The 25,056-nt window shown below is 35.3% G+C and overlaps 2 protein-coding genes across 3 annotated transcripts; one reads left to right on the forward strand and one right to left on the reverse strand.

The window, feature by feature from the left end:
* Positions 1-4,800: 4,800 nt before the first annotated feature.
* On the reverse strand, positions 4,801-6,193 carry LOC132050565 (mitochondrial import receptor subunit TOM9-2). Of its 2 annotated transcripts, XM_059441910.1 has the most exons (3): positions 5,917-6,193; positions 5,414-5,449; positions 4,801-4,888 (listed from the first exon to the last, which is right to left on the reverse strand). In XM_059441910.1, exons 1-2 carry the CDS (start codon positions 6,191-6,193, stop codon positions 5,424-5,426), a joined length of 303 nt encoding a protein of 100 aa, XP_059297893.1. In that variant the 3' UTR covers positions 4,801-4,888; positions 5,414-5,423. The 2 variants fall into 2 exon arrangements, with proteins under 2 accessions (XP_059297893.1, XP_059297894.1); XM_059441911.1 differs by lacking the exon at positions 5,414-5,449 and having other exon boundaries at positions 4,801-4,913; positions 5,854-6,193.
* Positions 6,194-10,852: 4,659 nt separating this feature from the next.
* On the forward strand, positions 10,853-18,210 carry LOC132050566 (uncharacterized). The gene is made up of 9 exons (XM_059441912.1): positions 10,853-11,280; positions 13,003-13,295; positions 14,429-14,641; positions 14,734-14,934; positions 15,613-15,720; positions 15,817-15,954; positions 16,046-16,297; positions 16,598-16,918; positions 17,841-18,210. Exons 1-9 carry the CDS (start codon positions 10,941-10,943, stop codon positions 18,006-18,008), a joined length of 2,034 nt encoding a protein of 677 aa, XP_059297895.1. The 5' UTR covers positions 10,853-10,940; the 3' UTR covers positions 18,009-18,210.
* Positions 18,211-25,056: the final 6,846 nt, after the last annotated feature.

Below are 25,056 nucleotides of genomic sequence, written 5' to 3' on the forward strand. Positions count from 1 at the left end.
TTTTATGTATTGCGATGATCCATCCTATTAACACTTCTATTTTGCTTTTGCTATGGTTAGTATTGAAATTGGAAGAAAGATAAAACAGGAAAGAAAATTTCTATAGGGTTTGTTTGCTCCCATTCAGCCACATTTCTAATAATTTGAGGGACTTGTTTATATATTCAATTAATTGGACCAAAAGGGTTCACTTTTTGGAAATTTAAAGAATGCAATCAAGATAACATAATGGAAGGAAATTGCCCTCAAACTTAAGGGACCATTTGAGTCAAAAACTCAACAAATAAAAGGGAGCTATGAAGAGCAACTTCTGATTTTGCATAATCTACGATTTTAGGAAAAATAGCAATGCGTTAAAAGTAAACTTTAATTATAAGAGATATTTGACTAAATTTATACCAAAACCAACAGATTTTTAAGATAAATACTAACAATTAGTTCAATCAGCTCGATCGATTTTCAAAGAACCATTATCACTTCACTTAAAGGTGTGAACACGTTGTTCTTAAGGATATTTCGCCTTCATAGTGAATGACTTAATCAAATATATCCCTCAGAGTCGACGAGCTCTTCCATAAGTTAACTGGGAGCAAAAACATCATATTTCTAAGAAGGTAAACCCATACCTATTAGAAGAAAGAAGTAGTAGAAAGGGAATGCAAAAAATAATTTTCCGAAAAATGGCTTGAACTAAAATTCTTTATAAAGAGAAAAAGAAACTTATCCAACAGACATTTCCTTTTGAGATACACCACACTAGTTTTCCAACAGAAGTAGTGTGTTAGTAAACGTATCAAACACCAGAATTTATAAGCACACTAGCCTAAAATTAAACTTCATTATGCCTCACGCATGATATGGAAATGTAACAAACAGCAGAACATCACATTAACAAACATCTTTATCCAGGAAATGAAAGATTTTGCGTACATTAGAAACAACTGATTCTGATATCACCAACCTTGGATCCTACCCTTTTTTCTTTTCTGAGAAGTATAACCTAACCAAATCTTGTCAACATGTTCTCTGTTTTCCTAGATATGCACAAGTAATCATATATTCATTTGAAAGTTGCACTCACCAACAATAATAGTTCAGAAAAGATTCAGTCCATGAACTCCTAGAGAACTCAGAATATCTACCAAAGTCTCAGACTGCTTCCTTGGCATCTAAGGAGAACTTGAACAATAAGTTAGCAAGTGCTACAAATAGCTGTCCTTTGAAAAATACTACGATATGCAAATTGGCTCTAAGTTTATTTTTACAAGTACAACACACCAAGCAGCTGATAAAAAAGGAACCATGGCTGCACTGATCAGCCTTGGTGCGACTAGGAAAGTGAAACTATTGAAGAGAACATCCTCAGTGTTAAGTGTTGTTTATGTTTGTACACCTTAAACACCGCCCAGCATCTTATTTCACCAATTATTACTGATCTACTAGCAAAGGACTAAACTTAGCAGAGAATACCCAAATGATCAAAGTTTTGTGACTTGACTCTTTTCGGGTTATCATAACTGTTGAATACTATGCAGAAAAGTGCATCTAATGGCATTAGGTTTAAGAAAACCATCACATGTCCCCTTAACTGTGACTACCCTTGTTCTTTAAGATGCTTGGTGAACATTGAAAGGGACTTGGGGAAACTGTGAAACTAAGAGCCTGTTTGGATGGGCTTAAAAAAGCGACTTCTAAAGGCATTAAACAGCTTATAAGCCAAAAAAAAAAATAAGTTGGGGTAGGCCAACTTATTTTTTTGGCTTATAAGCTGTTTTCGAACATAAGCTGTTTAGATAAGCTAAGTCAAACAGGCCTAATTATTATTTTGGGCTTATTTTAAGCACAAAATGGCTTTATGACCGACCAAACACTCAAAAAAGCTGAAAACAGCTTTAAGCTGTTTTTAGCAACTTATAAGCCAATCCAAACGGGCTCTAAATCTGGTTAACTTATGCTGCTAACTGTTTTCCCTGATACTCTACTTTTTTCCTCCCTTACAAGTCTGTCTTGCTTTAAAGTCTCCGAACAGGAAACATTAGCCTTCTGCCTTGTTTATCATCCCCTAAGTTTGCTCATCATTTTTCACCACGCATTTCGGCAAATGCACAAAAGCTGATAAGTCAGTACCACATTAACCTCATAATAATCAAACCACCAGACAGATGACCTGACTAACCAGCTTCTAGGAAATTTATCCATAATTTCTCTTCCAATGGTTACCTGCGATTCAGTTCAAATCTCACCTTTTATGTCTTCATTAAAGGATTAGCATCAGCAGATGCTTCTAAAATCATGTTTTTTAATAATCGTGGTGTGAGGGCTTATCTTGCGCGCACCTCGAGTAATTCCACGGGTAACTGTTACCTCCCACCAGCATAGGCATCAAGTACCTTTGTCCACCAAGACTTTGAACAAATAGGAAGAAATCACCTGGTGCTTTTACTTTGACAGGGATTTGAACCTGAGACCTCATGGTTCTCAACTCACTTCTATGACAACTAGGCCACACACCCTTGGGTGCGCCTCTCAAACTATCTATTATGATAATGATAAACGCAAATCCAATCCATTGAATAATTCTACATCTATTTCTTGTAAAAACCAATTCTTAGTAACTATGATGGTTTAAGAAAGTAGTTTGCAAAAGAAAGAAACAGCACTGATGCATAAAACACTTTATTTCCAGGTAGAATAATCAGGGACTTGCACAGAAGCGGGGTTTACCCTGTGCGTACCCAAAGGGTAGCGGCTGCGGGTTCCCTTGTCATCAAAAAAATAATCAGGGACTAGCACTTCTACGGGATTGAGGGAAGTTACAAGCATCATCTTGACGAGGCAAAAATAACCGTGACACTAGGGCTGGCCATAATTTACAAGTATGAAATCAGCAAATAGTGAAGCCAAATTGTCGCATTCAAACAAGTAAAGGCCAGTGGGCTAGATGTGACACACTCCTTATCACTTGAGCACTCCTGGCCCTTGATACAGGCGTAAATCTATATATGTCTAGACCATCTTAAGTTCAAACACCAATCTTAATATAATAAATAAAACACACAGAATGAATCAATCACGTGCATCGCAATCCAAAATTGGTTGGGATCGGCCATATGAATCGTCTTATCCGTTCCACTCTATCACACAATATAAAAATAAAAAATAAAAACAATTACCATCATTCTATCAGATTTAACAGATAAGTTCTAACCAGTTTTGCTGTACCCTCACAAATTTTTAGTTCTTAATCACTGGATAATGAATTTGACTTCATCTAACACCGATGTTTAGAATATCAGACAACTAAACCAGAAATATCTAGGTATTTAGTGTAGGAGGTTCAGGTCTCAAACTCGACATTTACTGTTTTTCCTCAACAGATTAGAAACACTCAATCACAATCCAAAATTCCCAAAACTTACTCAGGCAGGCTTCAGCTGCCCAACAATCTATAACCCTAGTCACTACCTAGTCACTATCATTAGCTTTCAGCCGGCAGGAGAAGGTGTACCCAACAAGCTAGCTTATTGCATCTCAAGCTCAGTAAGCTGAGCATCCCAATCCATCTCAATAATAAGCGGAACAACAAGTATCAGGAAAGTAGTTACGGCTATCCAGGCAGCTTTACCGGTGTTTTTTTGAAGTTTTTTGGCCACGAAGGCGGATCCAGGAATTAAGTTTTATGGTTCAACCTTTAAGGTTTTGAGCATTGAACTCATTATATTTTTAAAGTTATGTGTTCATATCAACTATGTATTGCATTTTTACACATAAACCGAAAAAGTAACAATAAGTCGTATACCTACCACTGAACATAGTAATAGAGAAAGTAATTGCCAAAATAAGATTCATTACATAATGAAGACTCAAAGATTAAATCCATCACATTAAAGAAATTGCGAAACCCTAAAATTGAAGAAATTCCATAACATCATCTTATTGTAAGGTCTTTAAAACCCTAAATTTGAACTCACTTTGCACCTGCAGGAGGAGATGTACCCATCAAGCTAGCTTGTTGCATCTCAAGCTCAGTTAACTGCGCATCCCAATCCATCTCAATAATAAGCGGAACAACAAGTATCAGCAAAGTAGTTCCAGCTATCCATGCAGCTTTTCCACTGCTTTTGGGAAGTTTTTTAGCCACAAAGGCGGATCCAGGAATTAAGTTTTATGGTTCAACCTTTAAAGTTTGGAGCATTGAACTCATTATATTTTTAAAGTTATGTGTTCATATCTACTATTTATTGAATTTTTACACATAAACCGAAAAAGTAACAATAAGTCGTATACCTACCATTGAACATAGTAATAGAGAAAGTAATTGCCAAAATAAGATTCATTACATAATGAAGACTCAAAGATTATAAATCCATCACATTAAAGAAATTGCAAAACCCTAAAATTGAAGAAATTCCATAACATCATCTTATTGTAAGGTTTTTAAAACCCTAAATTTGAACTCACTTTGCACCTGCAGGAGGAGGTGTACCCAACAAGCTAGCTTGTTGCATCTCAAGCTCAGTTAACTGGGCATCCCTATCCATCTCAATAATAAGCAGAACAACAAGTATCAGCAAAGTAGTTCCAGCTATCCATGCAGCTTTTCCACTGCTTTTGGGAAGTTTTTTGGCCACAAAAGCGGATCCAGGAATTAAGTTTTATGGTTCAACCTTTAAAGTTTGGAGCATTGAACTCATTATATTTTTAAAGTTATGTGTTCATATCTACTATTTATTGAATTTTTACACATAAACTGAAAAAAGTAACAATAAGTCGTATATCTACCCTTGAACATAGTAATAGAGAAAGTAATTGCCAAGATAAGATTCGTTACATAATGAAGACTCAAAGATTATAAATCCATCACATTGAAGAAATTGCAAAACCCTAAAATTGAAGAAATTCCATAACATCATCTTGTAAGGTTTTAAAACCCTAAATTTGAACTCACTTTGCACCTGCGAAGGAGGTGTACCCAACAAGCTAGCTTGTTGCATCTCAACTCAAAATTTTTTTGCTCAGTTAAGTTTTTATGCAACCTTTAAGAGCATCCCTATCCATTTCAATAATTTTCATGTTTTTAACGAACAAGTATCGGAAAGTAGTTCCGGCAATCCAAGCAACTTTTCCGGTGCTCTTGAGAAGTTTATTAAATTATGTGTTCATATCTACTATTTATTGCATTTTGAACTCACTTGAACTGCTTACGCATAAACTTATCCACATGTAAAGTACCGAGTTTTTACACATGAACCTAAATAACATCATCTTAATAGAGAAAGTAATTGCCAAAAAGAGGATTCATTAACTCACAAACACAATAGATAAAAATCCACATTAAACAAATTTGGATGCCAAAACCTAAAATTGAAGAAATTCCATAACATCATCTTTATTGTAAGGTCATTAAAACCCTAAATTTGAACTCACTTTGCACCTGCGGCTCTTGGAGGTGTACCCAACAAACTACCTTGTTGCATCTCAAACTCATCTTAATAAAAAGTTAACTCACAAACACAATAGATAAAAATCCGATCCCTATCCATTTCAATAATAAGCGGAACTACGAGTATCAGGAAAGTAGTTCCGGCAATCCAAGCAACTTTTCCGGTGCTCTTGAGAAGTTTATTAAATTATGTGTTCATATCTACTATTTATTGCATTTTTACTGAATTCTTACGCATAAACTTATCCACATGTAAAGTACTGAGTTCAGATGAACCTAATAACATCATCTTAATAGAGAAAGTAATTGCCAAAAAGAGGATTCATTAACTCACAAACACAATAGATAAAAATCCAGCACATTAAACAAATTTGGATGCCAAAACCCTAAAATTGAAGAAATTCCATAACATCATCTTATTGTAAGGTCATTAAAACCCTAAATTTGAACTCACTTTGCACCTGCAGGAGGAGGTGTACCCAACAAGCTAGCTTGTTGCATCTCAAGCTCAGTAAGCTGAGCATCCCTATCCATTTCAATAATAAGCGGAACGACGAGTATCAGGAAAGTAGTTCCGGCAATCCAAGCAGCTTTACCGGTGCTTTTGAGGAGTTTTTTGGCTACGAAGGCGGCATCGGATGCGGCGCGTTTTCCTTGGTAGACGATTGGTGATGATGAAACCCTAGATAGGATACCGTCTCCGGCGCCGGGGCGGTCTGGTAGTGATACTCCGCCTTTTTTGGAAGACATTGGTGGTAAGGAGGAGAAAGAAGAAGGGAGAAGAGAGGATTTTAGGGGAGAGATTTCCTTGTACAGTATACTATGGTTATTAGCTTTTTGAGTTAAAAAGGGTTAAAAACAAGTGTCCCCTGAGGGTTAACATACACTCCCTTTTTTTTATTTTTTTTTAGTTTCCTACCGAATGACAGTTTTCTACTTAAATTATCACTCATTAGTTTGTAAAACACACTTTAATTATCCGTTGTGAGAGTTTTCTATCTAAATTATTATCAATTAGTTTACAAAACACATCTCAAAACTGATAGTTGATGTGTGTTTTGTAAACTAGCTGGTGATAGTTCAGGTGGGAAAACTGAACAAGTGATAGTTGAGATGTGTTTTGTAAACGAATTGGTGATAGTTTAGGTAGGAAACTAAAAGAAAATTGATATTTGAGGTGTGTTTTTGTCTATTACTCTCTTTTAATTTGCTATCTAATTATCACCAAACTAAATAAGATGTGAGAGTTTTTTATTTAACTATCACCAACTGGGTAGTAAAATATATCTCCAGTTATGAGTTATTCACAATTTTTTCACCTGATAGTTGTGATTACAAATTGTTATGATCTACGTATTTCTTTTGACATTTAATCAAGAAAAAAAGCTCAAATACGCCATCAGACTATCAGAAAAGGTTATTCATGTCACTAGTTAATAGTTTGATTAAAAATGCTACAACAATTATGTTTTGAGTCATATATGTCATTATTCACTGACAAAATTCTATCACTATCAGATTTTATCAAGTGGCATTATGTAAATCCTTCATATACGAGTGGCATATATGAGTCATTTCGTTAAGCTCAATTGCATATTTGAGCCATTTCACAGTTCTTTTTTACATCTAATTTCTAACAAAGGAGAAAAAGAACGTATCATTTAATTTTAGAGGTGAAAACAAGTCGGCCACAAGTTTGAATTTTAAAACTTGGGTGGGTTTTAATTATTCTAAAATAAAATGTGGCACCAATTAAAAATGCCACGTGGTTTTTTAAAGAGTCAAATTTGAATGGTTAGTTTGAGGGGTATGTTTGAGCCAAAAAAACAAATCTTAAGGATATTTTTAGACTCAAATATGAAAGAAGCGTATTTATGAGCCTTTTTTCATGGGTTAGAGATACTTATGAGCTTTTTTTCACAGGTTAGGGATATTTCTGAGCCTTTTCCGTAAAGCCTAAAGGCCAATTCGCAGGAATGCCCCTCATTCGGGGTGGTCTTCAATTTTTGTCCCTTAAATTGCTGATCTTTTGTCACGCCCCGAACTATGGCCTGGGCGTAAACACGGCACTCAGTGCCTGACTGCATGTGACCGAGCGAACCACATGGCTTGTTGAATCATCATAAGGCATACATGAGCTGAAATATAACATGAACCATGATGGGCTTGAAGAAAATACATGAAGTCATAATAATCTGTAAAATACTTGTTTAAAACATAAACGCGGATAATATCATAAGCGAGTCAAAATGGCTAACCGACTGCGAAAGTACGACATGACATCTTTGGCTTGTCTAGTCTATGAAACCTCTAACATGAGTCTGAACATAAAAACATACTTACTGGGACAAAGCTCCCAGCATACCTTTAGATGCAAAATCAAATAAAGAAGGACAATATCTAAACACCGGATGAGATGGGCCTCACGAATAAGCTAGTACATGTAGATCCTAATGAGCAGAGGCGTCGTCCTATAAATCAGTACCTACATCGTGAAATGCAGGCCCCCAAGGCAATAAAAGGGACGTCGATTGCTTTGAATGTCTTGGTATGTAAACACATGGGAGAAACAACGGGCACGTAATATATAGACATAAAACCGAGCGAACATGAATGCTGAGCGAACATGAACATGAATACGAAAACATGAAATAATTTATAGCGAGATGAAAACATGATAATAAACAATACATACATGAACCACCACGGGAGAAACATGGAGTCCGATCTTGGCCCGATCGGCTAAGCCGTCTTGTGCCTTGCCGGTACAAGACATGAACATGACATGAATGGATTCAAATCCCTCAATGGGAAAAACATGAAGGAATCGTCCTAACTGGGCGGAGCGATCCTTATCCTACGTTGGCATACGTAGTTTCGGGCTATCTGAGCCTTTTCGGTATTAATACAACTCCCGAACATGAAAGGTAACTGAAGACATGATTTCTGATTCTTAACATGAACATGGATACATGAAGACATGACAACAAATACATATATACAAGCTTTTCATGGAAATAAGCATAATATCTCATATCTTGTGTTATAGAACCCATGGGATGCAAATTATGGGTTTTTCATAGATTACGGACTGAGTCTCAATCACCCAAAACATTAATTTAAGACTGATCAACGGAATTATAACTGACAATATAATATATCATGGTTCAAGTGTCTAGGGTTTATCATGAGTATACCTAGAATCCTAAACCTAGTGTGTGTAAACATGGAATACTGAAACATAGGGAAGAACAAGGATGTTCTCACACGTGGATAGCGTTTACATACCTGGTAATGTTCCAATTTGCAACAAAAAATCTGATCTTGGAAGGAGAATCCTAACCCTTGGTCTTGAATTCCTATAATTGGGTTTTCTTGAAAACCCTATGTTAAAGAGAACGAGATTCTACATAGGGTTCAAGGAAAATTAATGGAATTCACTTAGGGTAGTGTTAAGATGCTTACCTTGATGCTTGGAGAAGTTGAGAGGAGAGGGTTTTCGTGTTAGGGCTTGAGAGGAATGGAAATAATGAAATAAAACTGAAATTCCAGTTCTTTTAACGTTTCATTCGCGGCACCGTTACGGATCGTGTTACGGTCCGTAACATTAGACCGTAACATGGGCCAAAATTCTAGTGATGTTTGATTTTCTGAGGTTATGATATGCTGCCACGTTACAGGTCGTAACACGTGTTACAATCCGCGATCCGTAACGATGAACAGTCCTTTAGTCCAAAGGTTACAAGACGGCAATTTTCCAAGCGTGCCTGTTACAGTATGAGAGACGGGCCGTAACACATGTTACGGGCCGTCCCTTAGAGCGTAAAACATGATTTTCTGAACTGAAACATATTTTCGATTCTAACACTCTCCTTCTTGGGTTTCTAACCTCACAGTTATGGATATGGTTTAGTACGGATTTTACGAGGTGTTACATCTTTAATTCTTGTCCTTCGCGTGGAAACCTTGAGGTTCTGGGTTCGAACCCTGGCAGCAGCATAAAAATAAAAAATAATTTCACAAGACAAGGCTTAGGGAAAGTTATGCCGGATCCGGCATAAACGCCTTAACGCATAACTAAAGTTATGCTGGATCCGACAGAGGTTGCCTTATAAGGCATACTTTTAGTTATGCTTTAAGACAACTTTTTCCGGAGACAACATAGGTTGTCTTTAGTTATGCCGGATCCAACATAAGTTGCCTTATAAGACAAATTTTTAGTTATGCTTAAGGCAACCTATGCTGCATAAGGCATACTTTTCTCAAAGCCTTGCCTTACGAAATTATTTTTATTTCTGTACCTGAGCGGGAGTTCGAACCCAAAACCTCGGTATTTTCGATTACCTTTTTAAGCAAACTTAAAGACTACCAATTTGAGGGACAAATTTTAAAGACCGACAAACGAAGAAAAATGAAGACTAAAATCATAACATTTGCATTTTTTAAGCGGATTGCCCTTCTTTTTTAGGTGGTCTTTAAATTTTGCCCCTCATGTTGTAGTTCTTTTCAATTATGCCTCATATTCTTGGTCTTTAATTTTTACCCTTCGCGTCGCAACTTTGAGCTTTCACGCAAAATCATGAGGGATTCGAGTTCGAACCCACAATCAAGCATAAATTAAAAAAAAAAAAATTACAATGCAGTTTGGGTCGCGTGTATCACGGACCCCGGCATACTCTTGTTAAGGAATTACAAAATTTATGTCGGACCCGGCATACTCATGCCTTATGGGCAGACTTGGCATAAATTATGCTGTCCGGCATAACTTCGATAATTCCTTCACAAGTTTATCTTGGAGTCAGGCATACTTTTAATGGGCAAACTTTTATCTTTGGACCGGCATAAACTTGTGAAGGAATTATCAAAGTTATGCCATACCCGGCATCTTTTGTACTGATACTGCCCATAAAGGCATAAGTAATGTCGGGTCGGCAAAATAACTTTGGTAATTCCTTCACAAAGTTATGCCGGTGGGGGCATACTTTTAATGAGGCAAACTTTTATGCGGATGGGCATAAACTTTTGAATGAATTATCAAAGTTATCTGGGACCGGCATACTTATGCCAAGTCTGCCCATAAGCGTAAGTATCTTGGGTCCAGGCATAACTTTGGTAATTCACTTCACAAGTGTATCGGATTAGAGGGGTAAGCGAAATTTAAACTTGCCTTGCGAATTTTTTTTAAAATTTTGGCCTTGCGCGTGGGTTCGAACACCAGGAACACTATGGGTTTTAATAGAAGGACGAAATTTAAAGATTTCAAATATGAGAAAGCGAAAATTTAAAGACCACCCCAAACGAAGGGCAATTATGCGAATTGCCCTTTGTGGCCCAAAGTAGGCCCAAACATAACAAATTCTCTATTTGGGTCGGACCCCGGCATGACCCGGAATGATCCACTTTTCTCTAATGGCGGCAAACAAATCCCAAATCTATAAATTCACAACAAATGAAAATATAGTTTCAGAAATCTAAACACAGTGATAACAACAATAACATGGCCGATGAAGCAGAGATATATGATGGAGTTAGGGCACAATTCCCATTATCATTCGGTAAACAAGCTAAATCCCAAACAAATCTCGAACTAGTCCACAACGCTACTCGCCGGACCACCACCACCACCACCGCCACTGACGGTAAACTCGAGGCATCACCTTTTCCTTCTCTATCTTCCTCTTCCAAATCATGGCTTAATTCACTCAAAAACCCTAAACCTAATCATGAACATAAATCTAGTTCAAAAATTATCGGGCCGACCCGTCCAGCTGGCTTCAGCCCGAGAAATGACAACGAAGAAGAGGACCAGGACGACAAGGGCGGATCTAGCTCTTCAGGTACAGGTTCTCGGGAACCCAATAACTTTTGCTTATATATATATATATATGTATGTATGTATGTATGTATGTATGTATTACTCCCTCATTTCCCAATTTATGTGACACCATTTCCTTTATAGTCTGTTCCAAAAGACATGTCACCCTTCTATAATTAGAAACAATTTAGTAGGCGGTTGGCCAGAGGCGGATTCAGGATTTAAACTTGTTCAACCTTTTAAGATTCTTTGTTGAACCCATTGTATTTTAAAAGTTATGGGTTCATATCTACTATTTATTACAATTTTAATAATTTTTTACACATAAATATATGCTTCGCGTCGAGAGTTAGGGGTTCAATTGAAGCCCCCCCTTTAAGGCTACATACGCCCCTGCGGTTGGCCATAGAAACCAAAAAAAAAAAATTCACTTTTTTTTTGGAATTTTGGAGTTGGAGTTGTGTTTTGCCATAGTTTTTGCAAATAGTATTTTTTTTGTTGAAATGTACTTATTGTATTTGGAATTTTCATGGCCAAACACTAAATTTTGAAAAAAGTGAAAAAAATTTCCAGAAAAAAGTGAATAATTCTTATGGCCAAACGGGTCCTTAACTTTAAAATTTCCTTTTTAATGAAATGATTTATAGCCACATAAATGTGTATGGTTTGTTTTAGACCATACATTTCAAAAGTCAACCTTTCTTTCTTAAATTTTGTGTCAAGTCAAACAGTGCCACATAAATTGGGACGGAGGGAGTAAAAGATTCTACTTCCCCTCCCAATTTAAGTGTGTCAATTTCCCTTTTGGTCTGTGTGTCCCAAAAAGAGTGTCTATTTCTATATTTAGTAAGTTGATCATTCAAACGCCATACATGGCAAGTTCAACAAATAGGTTTCCGGGAACTCAATAGCTTTTGCCATACCCTGTATATGTATTAGAGTAATGGGAAAATTATGCTCTATGTTTACTGGGAGAAAATATTTACGTTACGTAGCCCATATTTTGAGTTTGTTATCCGGTTTAGCCCATATTTTGTATAATACGCATAAACTGAAAATATGGCTATGTGGCATAATATTTTATGTAGCTTCACTGTATATGTATCCCAGTAGGTTTTGCTCATACGATGTATATGTATTAAAAATTGGGAAAATTATCTGTGTTTACTGGGAGAAAATATTCACGCCACGTAGCCCGTATTTTGAGTTTGTTACCCGGTTTAGCCCATATTTGTATATAAACACCTTTTATACCGGGTTGATGCATTATGTATATTGCTTTCCCTCAGGTATAATGTTTTATAATACTCCCTTCGGTTCAAAATAAGTGTCCACTTAACCTTTTTATTTTTAGTTCAAAATAAGTGACTACTTACATTACCAAGAAGGAATTAATTATTTTTTCCCTAATTTACCTTGTTTAGATAAGTGAGTTTTTTTTTTTAATCAAGAAACACATCAATTAGGTAGTATTTAATTAAGGGTAGTTTAGTCCAAATACTTTTTTCTAGGAGTTAGTATTTTCTTAAGGTGTGTGCAAAAGACAAAGTGGACACTTATTTTGCACCGGAGGGAGTATTGTATATTGGGCTACGTGGCATAATTTTTGATGTTGGGCTATACATTTTTGAAAATTTCCCTACCCCATTGACTTTTGCTCTGTATATGTATTAAAATTTCTATTATAATTTATATTTGATTGTGAACCCAGTTATCATTGTATATTAATTTGAGATTACTGTAGGAAACCATAAACTTCAAATTCCGCCTCTGGATGAGGAGGATGGTGCTATGATTGGGCCACCTCGGCCGGCCGTTGAAGCAAAGACGGAGGAGGATGAGGATGGTGAAATGATTGGGCCTCCACGACCGCCGTTAGAAGAAGAGGATGGGCTGATGATTGGGCCACCACCGCCACCATCAGGTTCAATGGGGTCAGATTCGGAGGATGATATGGAAGAAGAAGAAGAAGAAGATGAACAAAATAAGTATCGGATACCTTTGAGTAATGAAATTGTACTGAAAGGACATACAAAGGTGCCATTTTTTGTTTTTTTGTGCTTTACTTAATGTACATGGATAGTTTCTTTTAACTATTACATTTTCAGCTCTTTCAACTTCGCCTGTGTGAGCTTAGCTTAGTCAGTCCTAACTCTTAAGTACTGGATAATCCATGGACAGCTTAAAAATAGTGATAATATGATGAAGCCTCTAAACATTTAGGGGTCGTTTGGTTACTGCTTAGAGTTATGCTTATACAGGGTTTTAGTTATTCATCCATTACTATTCATTATTAGTTATTCCATCTTCTAACCTGCATGAAACAATACATAAGTTGACTCATAACTTATACATGTGCTAGTTATGCGGGATAAACTGGTAACCAGACACCATACTTGGTGTGCTGTATTTTATACATAGAAACTAAAATGCTACCAAACATGATACTAGTTATGCTGGTTTTAATACATGAGCTAAACAGCTACCAAACGTTCCCTTAATTCATCTGGACGTGGATATAGAGAATTCGTAGGTTGAGTCCAACTACTTTGGGGTTGAGATGTAGTTGATTGGTTGTTCCATTTGAACAAGACACTATAGTTAATTGGTTGGTAACTTTTGTTTTGGACTCCTGATTTCTTCCCAAAAGATTGAAGTTCAGCTCTCCCCTTGATTGTATTCAGTGTTCCACCTAATCTTACTTGAATGCATACAACAACAACAACAACATACCCAGTTGAATCCCACAGTATGGGGTCTGGGGAGGGCTAAGTGTACGTAGACCTTACCCCCACCTTGGAAGGTAGGGAGGCTGTTTCCGAAAGACCCTCGGCTCAAAAGAAAGCAAGGGAAAAAAGTCAGATACCGACAAGCAAATCAAAGCAATGCGAAAATGAGAAATAACAAGAGCAAAGAAGTCATGATAAAACAGCATGGAAAGACAAGACCCAACACATAAAAGCAGGAATCAAAGGGCAATAAAAAGTAGAGCAAAACTACGCCTACTAGTGCGACAGAAAAGCAAGACTACCTACTAGCCTTCTATCCTAATCTGAGCCCTCCACAACCTCCTATCTAAGGGTGTGTCTGCGTGCAGTCTTTGCTTAAATTGTCCTTTTTATCTTCCTACAGGGTCTTTCTAAAGAGATCCTTTCTGATGCTTTTGGCAGGTTGTTTCTGCTCTTGCTGTGGATCATTCAGGATCAAGGGTTCTCTCTGGTAGCTATGACTATACTGTTCGGATGTATGACTTTCAAGGAATGAATGCTCGGTTACAGTCGTTTAGACAGCTGGAACCATCTGAAGGGCATCAAGTTCGTAGTTTGAGTTGGAGCCCGACAGCAGACCGTTTCTTATGCGTTACTGGGTCAGCCCAAGCAAAGGTACTTGTCTAATTGTGGTTCTGTACTCTCATTAATAATAGAGGATATGCCTGTGTGTGGTTTAACGTGATTTATCTTTTTTCGTATTTCAGATCTATGATCGCGATGGACTAACACTTGGGGAATTTGTTAGAGGAGACATGTATATACGTGATCTTAAGAATACGAAAGGTCATATATCTGGATTGACATGTGGAGAATGGCATCCCAAAACAAAGGAGACAATTTTAACATCCTCAGAGGATGGTTCATTGCGCCTGTGGGATGTTAATGATTTTAAGAGTCAAAAGCAGGTTTGTGTTCTGCAGTAAATAGACAATATTGCATAGCATGGTGGACAACTGGGTATCTTTCTGGTACAGCATGCGCTATTGAGTGACTGAAGGAAAGACCATTTTTCGTCTTTTCCAGATAATGTGACCTATAGTGGAATCCTCATCTCTACTGTAATACCGAGTAGAAGATAAAGGCAACGTATTCAGATTGGAGGCATTTTGTCATTTTCTTTATTTAGGGTCATTCGGATATAATTATATTTAGTTTTTCTTTATGGAGGAGGAATCTCCTTTTTACATATATGCTGAAAAAAGAGGCACTGGGATCGGAGAGGTTTGATGAATTGTTGAGCAGGATGATAACTTGTTAATCTCTTAATAAAGCTGCTAAATATGGGGATGGGCTATGGCCTACAGCAAAGCAACCATGGTTACCTACAGCAAAGCAACTATGGTTAAATCAAACACTAGGGTAAATACCTTACCGCCTCTAGAACGTAACACCATTTTTCCTTTCGTTTTAACCTCTTTTGGGGTCATTTTACCTCCTGACTCCATTTTCCCCTTTGGGGCCTGGAACACTTCATTGACCAAAACAACATCGATGTCCTTGCTGCTGTTATTGTAATTGCTTTCTTGACACTAACAGTTTCCGGCCTGAACCTAAGTCTGATTTGGACTAGTTTCACTGTGTAGGTTATTAAACCAAAACTTGCTCGGCCTGGGAGAGTTCCTGTAACGACATGTGCTTGGGACCGGGAAGGAAAAAGCATTGCAGGTGGTGTAGGAGATGGTTCTATACAGGTATTTCCCCTATAAACAGAATGTAAGAATGGTCCTATTTGAATTTTCTTTGTTTGTCTCAGCTCATCCTGCTCATATGAACTTCTATTCTTAAAGATATGGAATCTTAAGCCTGGATGGGGAAGCAGACCAGATATATATGTAGCAAATGCCCACTCAGATGATATTACAGGAGTCAAATTTTCAAGTGATGGCCGGATACTATTGTCAAGAAGTTTTGATGGTTCCTTAAAGGTATTAGTAACGTCGAAAGTGAGCCTGCTTTGTAGTTTAACACTTGCATTCATTCTCTCTGATGTATAATAATCTTGACTTGGCTTCACAGGTTTGGGACTTGCGCCAGATGAAAGAACCCTTGAAAGTGTTCGATGATCTCCCAAATAATTATGCTCAAACTAACATAGCATTTAGTCCTGATGAGCAACTGTTCATAACCGGGACATCTGTTGAAAAAGATGGGACTACTGGAGGAATGCTATGCTTCTTTGATCGAGGAAAGCTAGAGCTAGTGTCGAGAGTTGGAATATCTCCTACTTACAGTGTTGTGCAGTGTGGCTGGCACCCTAGGCTGAATCAGGTATTTTCTGATGACTCCTAATCTAGCAAATATTCCATCATGTCACTTGATTACTACACATGTTTTAACCGCCTTGCATATCATGAAGTGGGAAATACATTTTTTTATAACAATACTGGAATGTGTTTTCTTGAACCTGTTTCCCACAAAAATCTGCATCCTTGGAATGAAAGAATAGGTATGTGTAGTTTTACAAGGTTGTTTCCCTGTGCACTAACTGCCCCTACTCTCTGTTTTTACTTCCCACCTTAGCATGCACGAAGGTTGAGATTTTGGTCTAAAATTTTCCCTTTATCTTAGATCTTTGCGACAGTTGGGGATAAACGTGAAGGTGGAACACACATTTTATATGATCCAACACTGAGTGAAAGAGGAGCGCTAGTTTGTGTTGCTCGTGCACCCAGGAAAAAGTCGGTGGATGATTTCCAGGCAGAGCCAGTTATTCATAATCCACATGCATTACCCTTATTTAGAGATCAACCTAGCCGCAAGCGTCAGCGAGAGAAAGTATTGAAGGATCCACTGAAGTCTCATAAACCTGAGCAGCCAATATCAGGACCTGGTTTTGGTGGTAAAATTGGTTCAACCAAGGGAAGCTTGTTGACACAATACCTTCTTAAGGTAATATCCTTATTAGCAATGTCTTATATCAGTTATATTTTTTTGAATGGAGCAAAAAGAACCAGCATCTGTAGTTGTGGTAAATCTGGTCTTTTCTTTGTTCTTTGCTTTATTTTCTTTTCTTATCTACTCTAGACGTTTGGTTTCTAGAAGAGAGAAAGTGGAGTAACATAGATTTGACAGCATGCCTCCATTTTTGTTGAAAGTCAATGCTAGCTCGCGTATGTTGAGTCCTAAGTTATCCATCTGTCAGTAACTGTATCCCCTCATCGCAGATATATAATCAACCCGCTACCTTCAACTCAATATTATGGAGAGAATGTTCGTTTGATTCTTATTGTTTCTTAGTTGGATTTTAAGTACGATCACGTCAGTAGCTTACTTCAGCCTCATTTTGCCAGTGTATTTTGTTACCACGCAACAACCGTGACTTTTATCCCCAGGAAAAGAAAATAAGATAACAAGTCAAAAAGAGAGAACCCCAAGAACGTGAAAAATGCAACTGCTGTATCAAGGAAATAATAGCCAACTGCACCTGGTGGCGTGTAGGAAATTATCTCTGTGTATGCTATTTACATTCATGTGTATTTTGAGAGCTGGTTTCTGCACGTTTAGACCATGATTTGTGTTTTAAGTTTGTGCTTCAATAAAATTCCGTTTTTACCTGAACAAGTGGGGATGGATGCTCTTTGAGAATTTTATCTTTCGTCCGTTTCGCAATTGAGAAGGAAAAAGTTTCCTCTTGGGGTGTTCCTTTGTATTGCTGTAGAATCAATAAATCTTTGTATTTCTCCCCTCTTCCCAAACAAAACAAAACTACAGTCTACTTTATTTCAGTTGTTACTCTTCACTCCCTTTTATCTTCTCTTATGTACATATTAATGCTGGCTAAATTGACCTAACTTTTTGCATGATTTTGCAGCAAGGTGGCTTGATAAAGGAGACCTGGATGGAGGAAGATCCTAGAGAAGCAATCTTGAAGCATGCTGATGCTGCTGCAAAAGATCCAAAATTTATTGCCCCAGCATATGCTGATACACAGCCTGAGACACTCTTTGCGGAGCCGGATGCTGAAGAAGAAGATAAGTAATCTTCATGCTTCCAAATGGTTCTCTGAATTTGCTGTTGCAATTTGTGTAATAGTAATTTTTCTTGCTGTAAAATGTATGGAGAGTAATTCTCGTCTGTAATTTGTCGTTTACCTGCTCTCATTCCATAAAATGATAATGAATCAGACTACAATCAAACGTCTCTATAATGGCAGCGTTTGTCCGAGAATTTCATGGCTGCTATAGTGAGGTGCCGTTATGTATGTATACTGACATTTCATATTTAGATCTCATTTAGTTGTTATAAACAAAAATACGCAAAAAACTATTTTTCTATATCTTTTATCTTATAAATGAAAAGAAATGCTTGTTAATTTTAAAATCTTAAGTGATTTTTCATATTTCATTAATTAAAAATTAAAAGACTAATAAATTATTCATAAATTCATAACTAGTCATACCATACCGATAAAAGATTATAATCTAAGGATCACATGCATTTGAAATTAATTAAAAGTTTGATGTAAGAATTCTACAATTATAGGTTGTTTCGTAGTTTTAGGTCTCTGTGTCATAATATAATGCTTGAACTGATTTAGATTTTTGTTCAAACTTTCAATAAAAGAAAATTCAATAGCTTTCCATTGAAGGTCGTCTAAAAGCTTCTTTTTTATTAAACAATAATACTAAAATATATCCAAATAGCCAAATTGAGATTTTTCTGAAAGCAGAAACAAAAATATACATATAGTGTTGACTTTTGTGTAAGAGCTTAACCATTGACTCTTCTATCTCACCCCAAGTATCTGTAGGTTGATGCTCTTCATCAGCACTTCCGTTGTCACTTTTTGCATTCGTAGCTCTTGTTCTTTCACTCCAATGACTCGTGCAATAATCTCTTCATCACTGTAAGTTTCAAGGATTGGAAGTGTTGCGTCAAACTTCATATAAGTGGTAGCATCCTTTGCCTGATTGGTTTTATGAGATGGGATATGGGCTATAATTTTTTTCTTTTATATATTTATACTTGAAATTTACTATGTGCGTGACATTAATGATTATTAGCATAATATTTTAATATCTTGTATACATAATACATTCTTATAAAATATTATGACACGATATTTGAGTATGACCGTTACAGAGAGGTAATTTTACAAAGAGTGTACCGCTATAATGAATGCTACTGTTGTTAAAGGTAGAATGTTGTTATAGAGAAGTAAAATATAATATGAAAAATCGGTTTCGAAGAAAATCAGGCCGTTTTACTGAAATGCTTTTATAACGAATGACAATTACAGAGAGGTTTGACTGTACCAGAAGTTGTAAGTTACTTTCTTCAAGACAGTATCAGATTTACAAGAATCAAATCCAAAATTGAAATCCCGATTGTAATGGTGAACAGTACCTTAGTTAATATCAGTGCTTCGTGGTAATGCTATAAGAATTTCTGAGATTTCCATTTGATAGTTCAGGATTTAGACGTAATGAGTTAAAAAAGTGTTGGCTCTAAAGAGTACCGAATTCTATGTATATTACTTACTATTATATATAAGCGCTGATCCTAAATGTTTGTCGTCCTCACATACCTTAAAGGTCCTATAGGAAGCCTACACGTTGCTTTGATGAGCAAAAGTTTTACTTCGGGTAAAGTTATGTGGGGCAGTGTTACTTTTAGACAAGCAAAGAAAAAAAAAGAGGAAAGGATATATAGTTGGTATTTTAAAGATAGGCTGGATTTGGTGGATTAAACTGTTTGGAATTCCAGGAAGCACGGTCCACTTGTCAGATGATTTGTGGACAATTTTATCCATCACTTTTGAAATTCTATGATGTATTACAATTTACAAATACATAAGGGGTTGTTTGGTTTGAACACAAGTTATGATGGGATTAATTATGTTGAGATAAGTTATATTTTGAGATTATTTATGTTGGAAATTAGTTATGCTGATATTATTTCTTATTGATTGTTTGGTTTGTTATATTAAAAGTAACATGCATTGCGTAACTTTTAAGAAAAAGTTGTTTGTTTACAAAAATACCCTCCACCTTACGTAGTAGAAAAAGAGTTTTGAGAAAAAGATTTTAGTCAATTTCAGAACTATTCTTCTTTCTATCATGCCTGGTTTGTTATATTAAAAGTAACATGCATTGTGTAACTTTTAAGAAAAAGTTATTTGTTTACAAAAATACCCTCCACCTTACGTAGTAGAAAAAGAGTTTTGAGAACATCAAGGCTATTTTATCAATTTCTCTTTTATCTATTATCTTATTCTTTTTCTATCATGCCACTTATATTTGTACTTGTGTGCTCTTTATGCTTACAGAACAAAATTCACTATATCACTTAAAGATTTGAGGATAGTTTGAAAAATCTCTTTTCTCAAAGAAAGATAAAATCAGGCTTTTTAGTGGTAATTAAAAAAGTCGCCACTAAAGGTTAACCATCCCAAAACATGTATAATATGTGTATATTTAATAAGAAATATCCCAAAAAACCGAGGCGTTTTTATATATAATATGTATCATTTGTATATAAAAATATATATCGATCTATCTCTAATGTATAGAAACCGTATAAAATATGAATCACTAAGCTATGTATCATTTTTGTATATAATATGTATCATTTGTGTATATAATCTGTTCTTTAATTATTAGAGAAGAGTTTAACTTTTTTTCCTTTAAAAAAAAAAAAATTAGACCAAACCATCAAAGTCAAACTCAAAAGAATGGAGGAAAAATGGAGTAACTCAAAGCCTAGACTTGAAGAACTATAATTTATTTTCTACTTTCACTTAATTCGAGCCGAAAAACTTTTTATTGGCTTGATAATTTTAAATGGTGAAACTCTAACTTACTTCCATTAACTTCATTCAAAGGATAACGTATTTTTTTCCAAAAGATATGACTGTGGTGAGCTTGTACTTAGATCTTTTGGTGGCTTGTACATACCAAACTTTTGATGGCCCAGACGGTCATAAAAAAGCAGTTAAAATATACAGGACTATTCGTGCTTATAGCTTTTACTCTTAGTTTTGCCCATTGTTAAAATGTGTTTTTGTCAAATAGCACAACTTAGGAGTCTTGGAACTATAATCTAAACTGCTTGTTCAAAAATGCAATGTAAATATAATCTACTTTTTGGTTTGAATTAGATTGTGATTAGATAGCTTCATTACTTTAACCTCTTCTTATAATTCTTCCTCCGGTGATATAAGTGATACACTTTGGGTATGTTTAATAATCCCCAAAAAGGTCTACTGAAAAAAGTGCGGTAAAAAAAAATTTGATACAAATTTTTATATTTTGAGTTTGGGTCCGGGTTTAAAGACGGGTCGCATGAAACTAGTATTCTTCTATACACATATATAATATAATATAATATAATATAATATAATATATATAATATAATATAATATACTGGAACTGAAAGTTAGTAGGTTCTACCGAACTCATATGACTTATACTACAAATAGGGGCGGACCCACCCTATTAGGAGGGGGGTTACGTGTCCCCCCTAACCTCGGAAATATCCTGTACATATATGGTGTATATACCTTAAAGAATGTAGATGTATTTAAAAGGACCCTTGAGAGATATCTATTGCTTTGGTGCATTTGGTTGTTGTGCCCCTTAGGTCCTTATATGACACATAGGTTCAAGTCTCGCTTGCAGTACCTTTATTTCTATTTTTTGTTGAGTTTGTGTTGTTTCCGTTCTAAATCTATTTTTGTGTCTTCCAGTTTTGAAGTTTATACTTTATATTACTACTTTACTAATAACTTAGCATAATTATTAAGTTTTCAAAGAGTTGCACGCCAAACTTTTATATAATAAGGAGGGGAGAAATTATGCATTAAAAATGGGTCACGTGAACACATGGTCATCCGACTAAATTCGGTATATTATGTATATAATTCCTAAAATATATCTAATATTAACTGAAGGAATACATGGTCAAACTAGATTAGGTGGAACGTCAAACTTTAATTAGGTGGAACATTAGTTAAGTATTTATAATCATTAACCCATTCTCTGGGATCGAACCCCACTAAATGCACTTCCATTTTTTTTTTTTAATTTTATGGGAGCCTAAGGGAGGATGTTTGTGTTTGTTCTACACTTTGGCCAGAGATGGGAAAGCCGCATAGTTTCGTTGAGTTTTTCCACTAAGAGGATGTTTTTATATGAAAAAGGAAAATAAAATACATAAAATTATATGGAAAGAAGTATATATATATTTATCTTGAACTCAGACCTTTTATTATTATGAGTGTAATGATACTTCACTTTTTCGCTTAAAACTTTGACTTGATGTTTGATCTTCGTCGGCATCAACTATTCTTTTTGTTTTTGAGATACGGGTTAAAAACACACCTCAACTATTATTTTTTTTGAGTTTCATATCTAAACTATCAGAATGTTGAAAAAATTACCTAAACTATCACTATCTAATTTGTAAAACACACATCAAATTATTCTTGAATGGCATGTGATCTACACTCCATTTTATATAAAAATGTTACCAAGTGTTGTCCACGTGGATAAATAATGTCACAATGGCATCTATATGGAAATTAAAAAAAAAATTATTTGTTTTAAACAAACTGAAAAATAATAATTTTTGTAAAAAAATATCAAAAAATTTAGAAAATCAGAAAAAATGATTTAAAAAATGGAAAAGTTGATTATTATTTTTTAAAAAATGTGAAAGCTAAATAATTAGTTTTCTTTTAAAAAAATAATAATAATAACTTTTCCATTTAAAAAAAAAACTTTTCATATTTTTTTTTAAAAATCCAGATTTTTTTGTTTTTGAAAATGCTGATTTTTTTAAAAAAAATAATGCAGTTTCTTTAAAAAAAATGTACAGTTTTTTTTTTATAAAAAAATATTATTTTCCAATTTCCATGTAGTTGCCACCATAGCATTACTTATGCCATGTGGATAATTTTTTTGAGAAAATTTCAGCTTTACTTGCCTTTTGGAGAGTGAGTTCACACATTTAGTTCAGGTGTGTTTTGCAAACTAGATAGTAATAATTTAGGTATGAAAGTAAAAAAAAAAAAAGTGATAGTTAGGGTGTGTTTTTGACCCTTATCTCTTTGTTTTTTGATTTTTCTGTTTAGTATTTATTGTAGAGCGGATTAATTTGCTGCATAAAATCTACTTCGAAATGAAATGTTCCTTATTAGATGTTAGAGACGGATTCAAAATTTAAAGTGTATGAGTTTTCACAACAATTTTAAGTTAATATACAATAATAATTGAGTTTACAATCAGATATTTATAGATATTTTATAGATTTTTAATGCATGATAAAAAGCTTTTTTTTTTTTGCGTTGATGACATCGTAGATCCATCCTATTATAAGCCGACTTTATTTTTAAGATTCAAATCCGAAACCTCTATTTAACTATGAGAATGTAACTATCTACCTACCACAACTTTTGGATGGTAGCATAAACTTATCTGTTCCTTGAATAATGTTCAGGTGGACCTCTTCAAACTACCACAGTCCACATTCATGCAAACGAGGAATTATAGGACACTTGTCAGACTTTAGTTGCACATTTATTTGCACGTGACGTCTTTTTCCTTCCTTATCTACTATGAGAAGATATTTTTCGATTGGACCATCTGATGCTAGACTGGTCCGACTACTCTAAATTTCACTAAGTAACCTTATTAAGAGGTAAAAAGAAATCTTTCTATTTCGAAACTTAGATCTAAGATCTTTAATTAAAAATAAAGAAATTTCAATCATCTCATAACATTATTGGTGTTGTTACCGACGAAGAAATTGCACAGTTTGCCTTCAAATGGGCTGTTCTTAAGGGTTTAACTTCAATTAGTTGGTCTTTTATTTTTGCCTTTCAAATTGAACTTATTCCAACCCTTCAAAGTTGTTCAGGTCGCAAGGTATGACTTGTGTGATACTATGGTGTGAAAATATAAATTTATACCCTCCGAGAAGTTATTTGTCTTGAGGGATAAAAATTAAAGACCAACACAAAATAGGTGCAAAAGTGCAAATGACCCGTTGCCGACAGAAGATGATCAAATGTATTAGACAGTTAACGTTCAAGTCAAGTAGTCCGAATCCTAGTGCAAAGATAACTCCTAATCCTATAGCAATTGGTTAACTGCTTGTAGTCTTTATGTTGTATGTAAGAGTCCTAGACTTGGTAGTCTCTATTGTGTATATATTCCCTCACGTATCAATGTAACAGTGTGTAAGAAATAATAACTTGTGTGATATTATGATGTGAAAATATAAATTTATACCTCTCGAGAAATTGTTTGTCTTGAGGGGTAAAAATTAAAGACCAACACAAAATAGGTGCAAAAGTGCAAATGACCCGTTGCCGACAAAAGATGATCAAATGATCGTTGTAATTGCAATAACAACAACGCCTCAACCCAAAGCAAGTTAGGTAAATAATATGAATTTTTACTGATCATGTCGCTCCAATATCATGTGTTGTGAATTATTATATACATACTAAATTTACGTTGCATGTTAATTTGTTGGTATCCTCATTATTTGGACCTGAGATAAGCAATGTGAGCAAGCAAGATTAGGGGAAGTTAAGCTTTCAAAGAATCAGAACATGAATGAAGGGTTACCACATCATTAATTAAGAATGAAATGATTTCAATCATCTCACCACATTATTAGTGGTGTTAGTGAGAGATGACAATCCAATGATAGTTGTAATTAATTGCAACAATAATAATGCTTCAATTCCAAGCAAGTTAGAGTTGATTGCATAAATGTTTATTGATCGAATGGCTCCAAGATTTGCATTGCTAGGATTTAATATATACAAACTAATTTTACTATATCTGTCAATGTACTGCTACATCTCACCATATTATTAGTAGTGTTAGTGAGAGAAGACAATCCAATGATAGTTGTAATTGCAACAATAATAATGCTTCAATTCCAAGCAAGTTAGAGTTGATTGCATAAATGTTTATTGATTGAATGGCTCCAAGATTTGCATTGCGAGGATTTAATATATACAAACTAATTTTACTATATCTGTCAATGTACTGCTACCTCTCTAATTAGATGAA

Source organism: Lycium ferocissimum, chromosome 3, assembly GCF_029784015.1.
Source record: "Lycium ferocissimum isolate CSIRO_LF1 chromosome 3, AGI_CSIRO_Lferr_CH_V1, whole genome shotgun sequence".
In the NCBI taxonomy this organism is placed as follows: domain Eukaryota; kingdom Viridiplantae; phylum Streptophyta; class Magnoliopsida; order Solanales; family Solanaceae; genus Lycium; species Lycium ferocissimum.

What these genes read in the sequence shown, in the direction of transcription:
- LOC132050565 (XM_059441910.1), bottom strand. Translation starts at nt 6,193, where the DNA reads ATGTCTTCCAAAAAAGGCGGAGTATCACTACCAGACCGCCCCGGCGCC. An exon ending in AGCTAGCTTGTTGGGTACAC is followed by an intron (nt 5,450 to 5,916) that starts CTCCTCCTGCAG and finishes TGTTGGGTACAC; the next exon opens with CTCCAAGAGCCGCAGGTGCA.
- LOC132050566 (XM_059441912.1), top strand. Translation starts at nt 10,941, where the DNA reads ATGGCCGATGAAGCAGAGATATATGATGGAGTTAGGGCACAATTCCCA. An exon ending in TAGGAGATGGTTCTATACAG is followed by an intron (nt 15,721 to 15,816) that starts GTATTTCCCCTA and finishes CTATTCTTAAAG; the next exon opens with ATATGGAATCTTAAGCCTGG. An exon ending in GTTTTGATGGTTCCTTAAAG is followed by an intron (nt 15,955 to 16,045) that starts GTATTAGTAACG and finishes TTGGCTTCACAG; the next exon opens with GTTTGGGACTTGCGCCAGAT.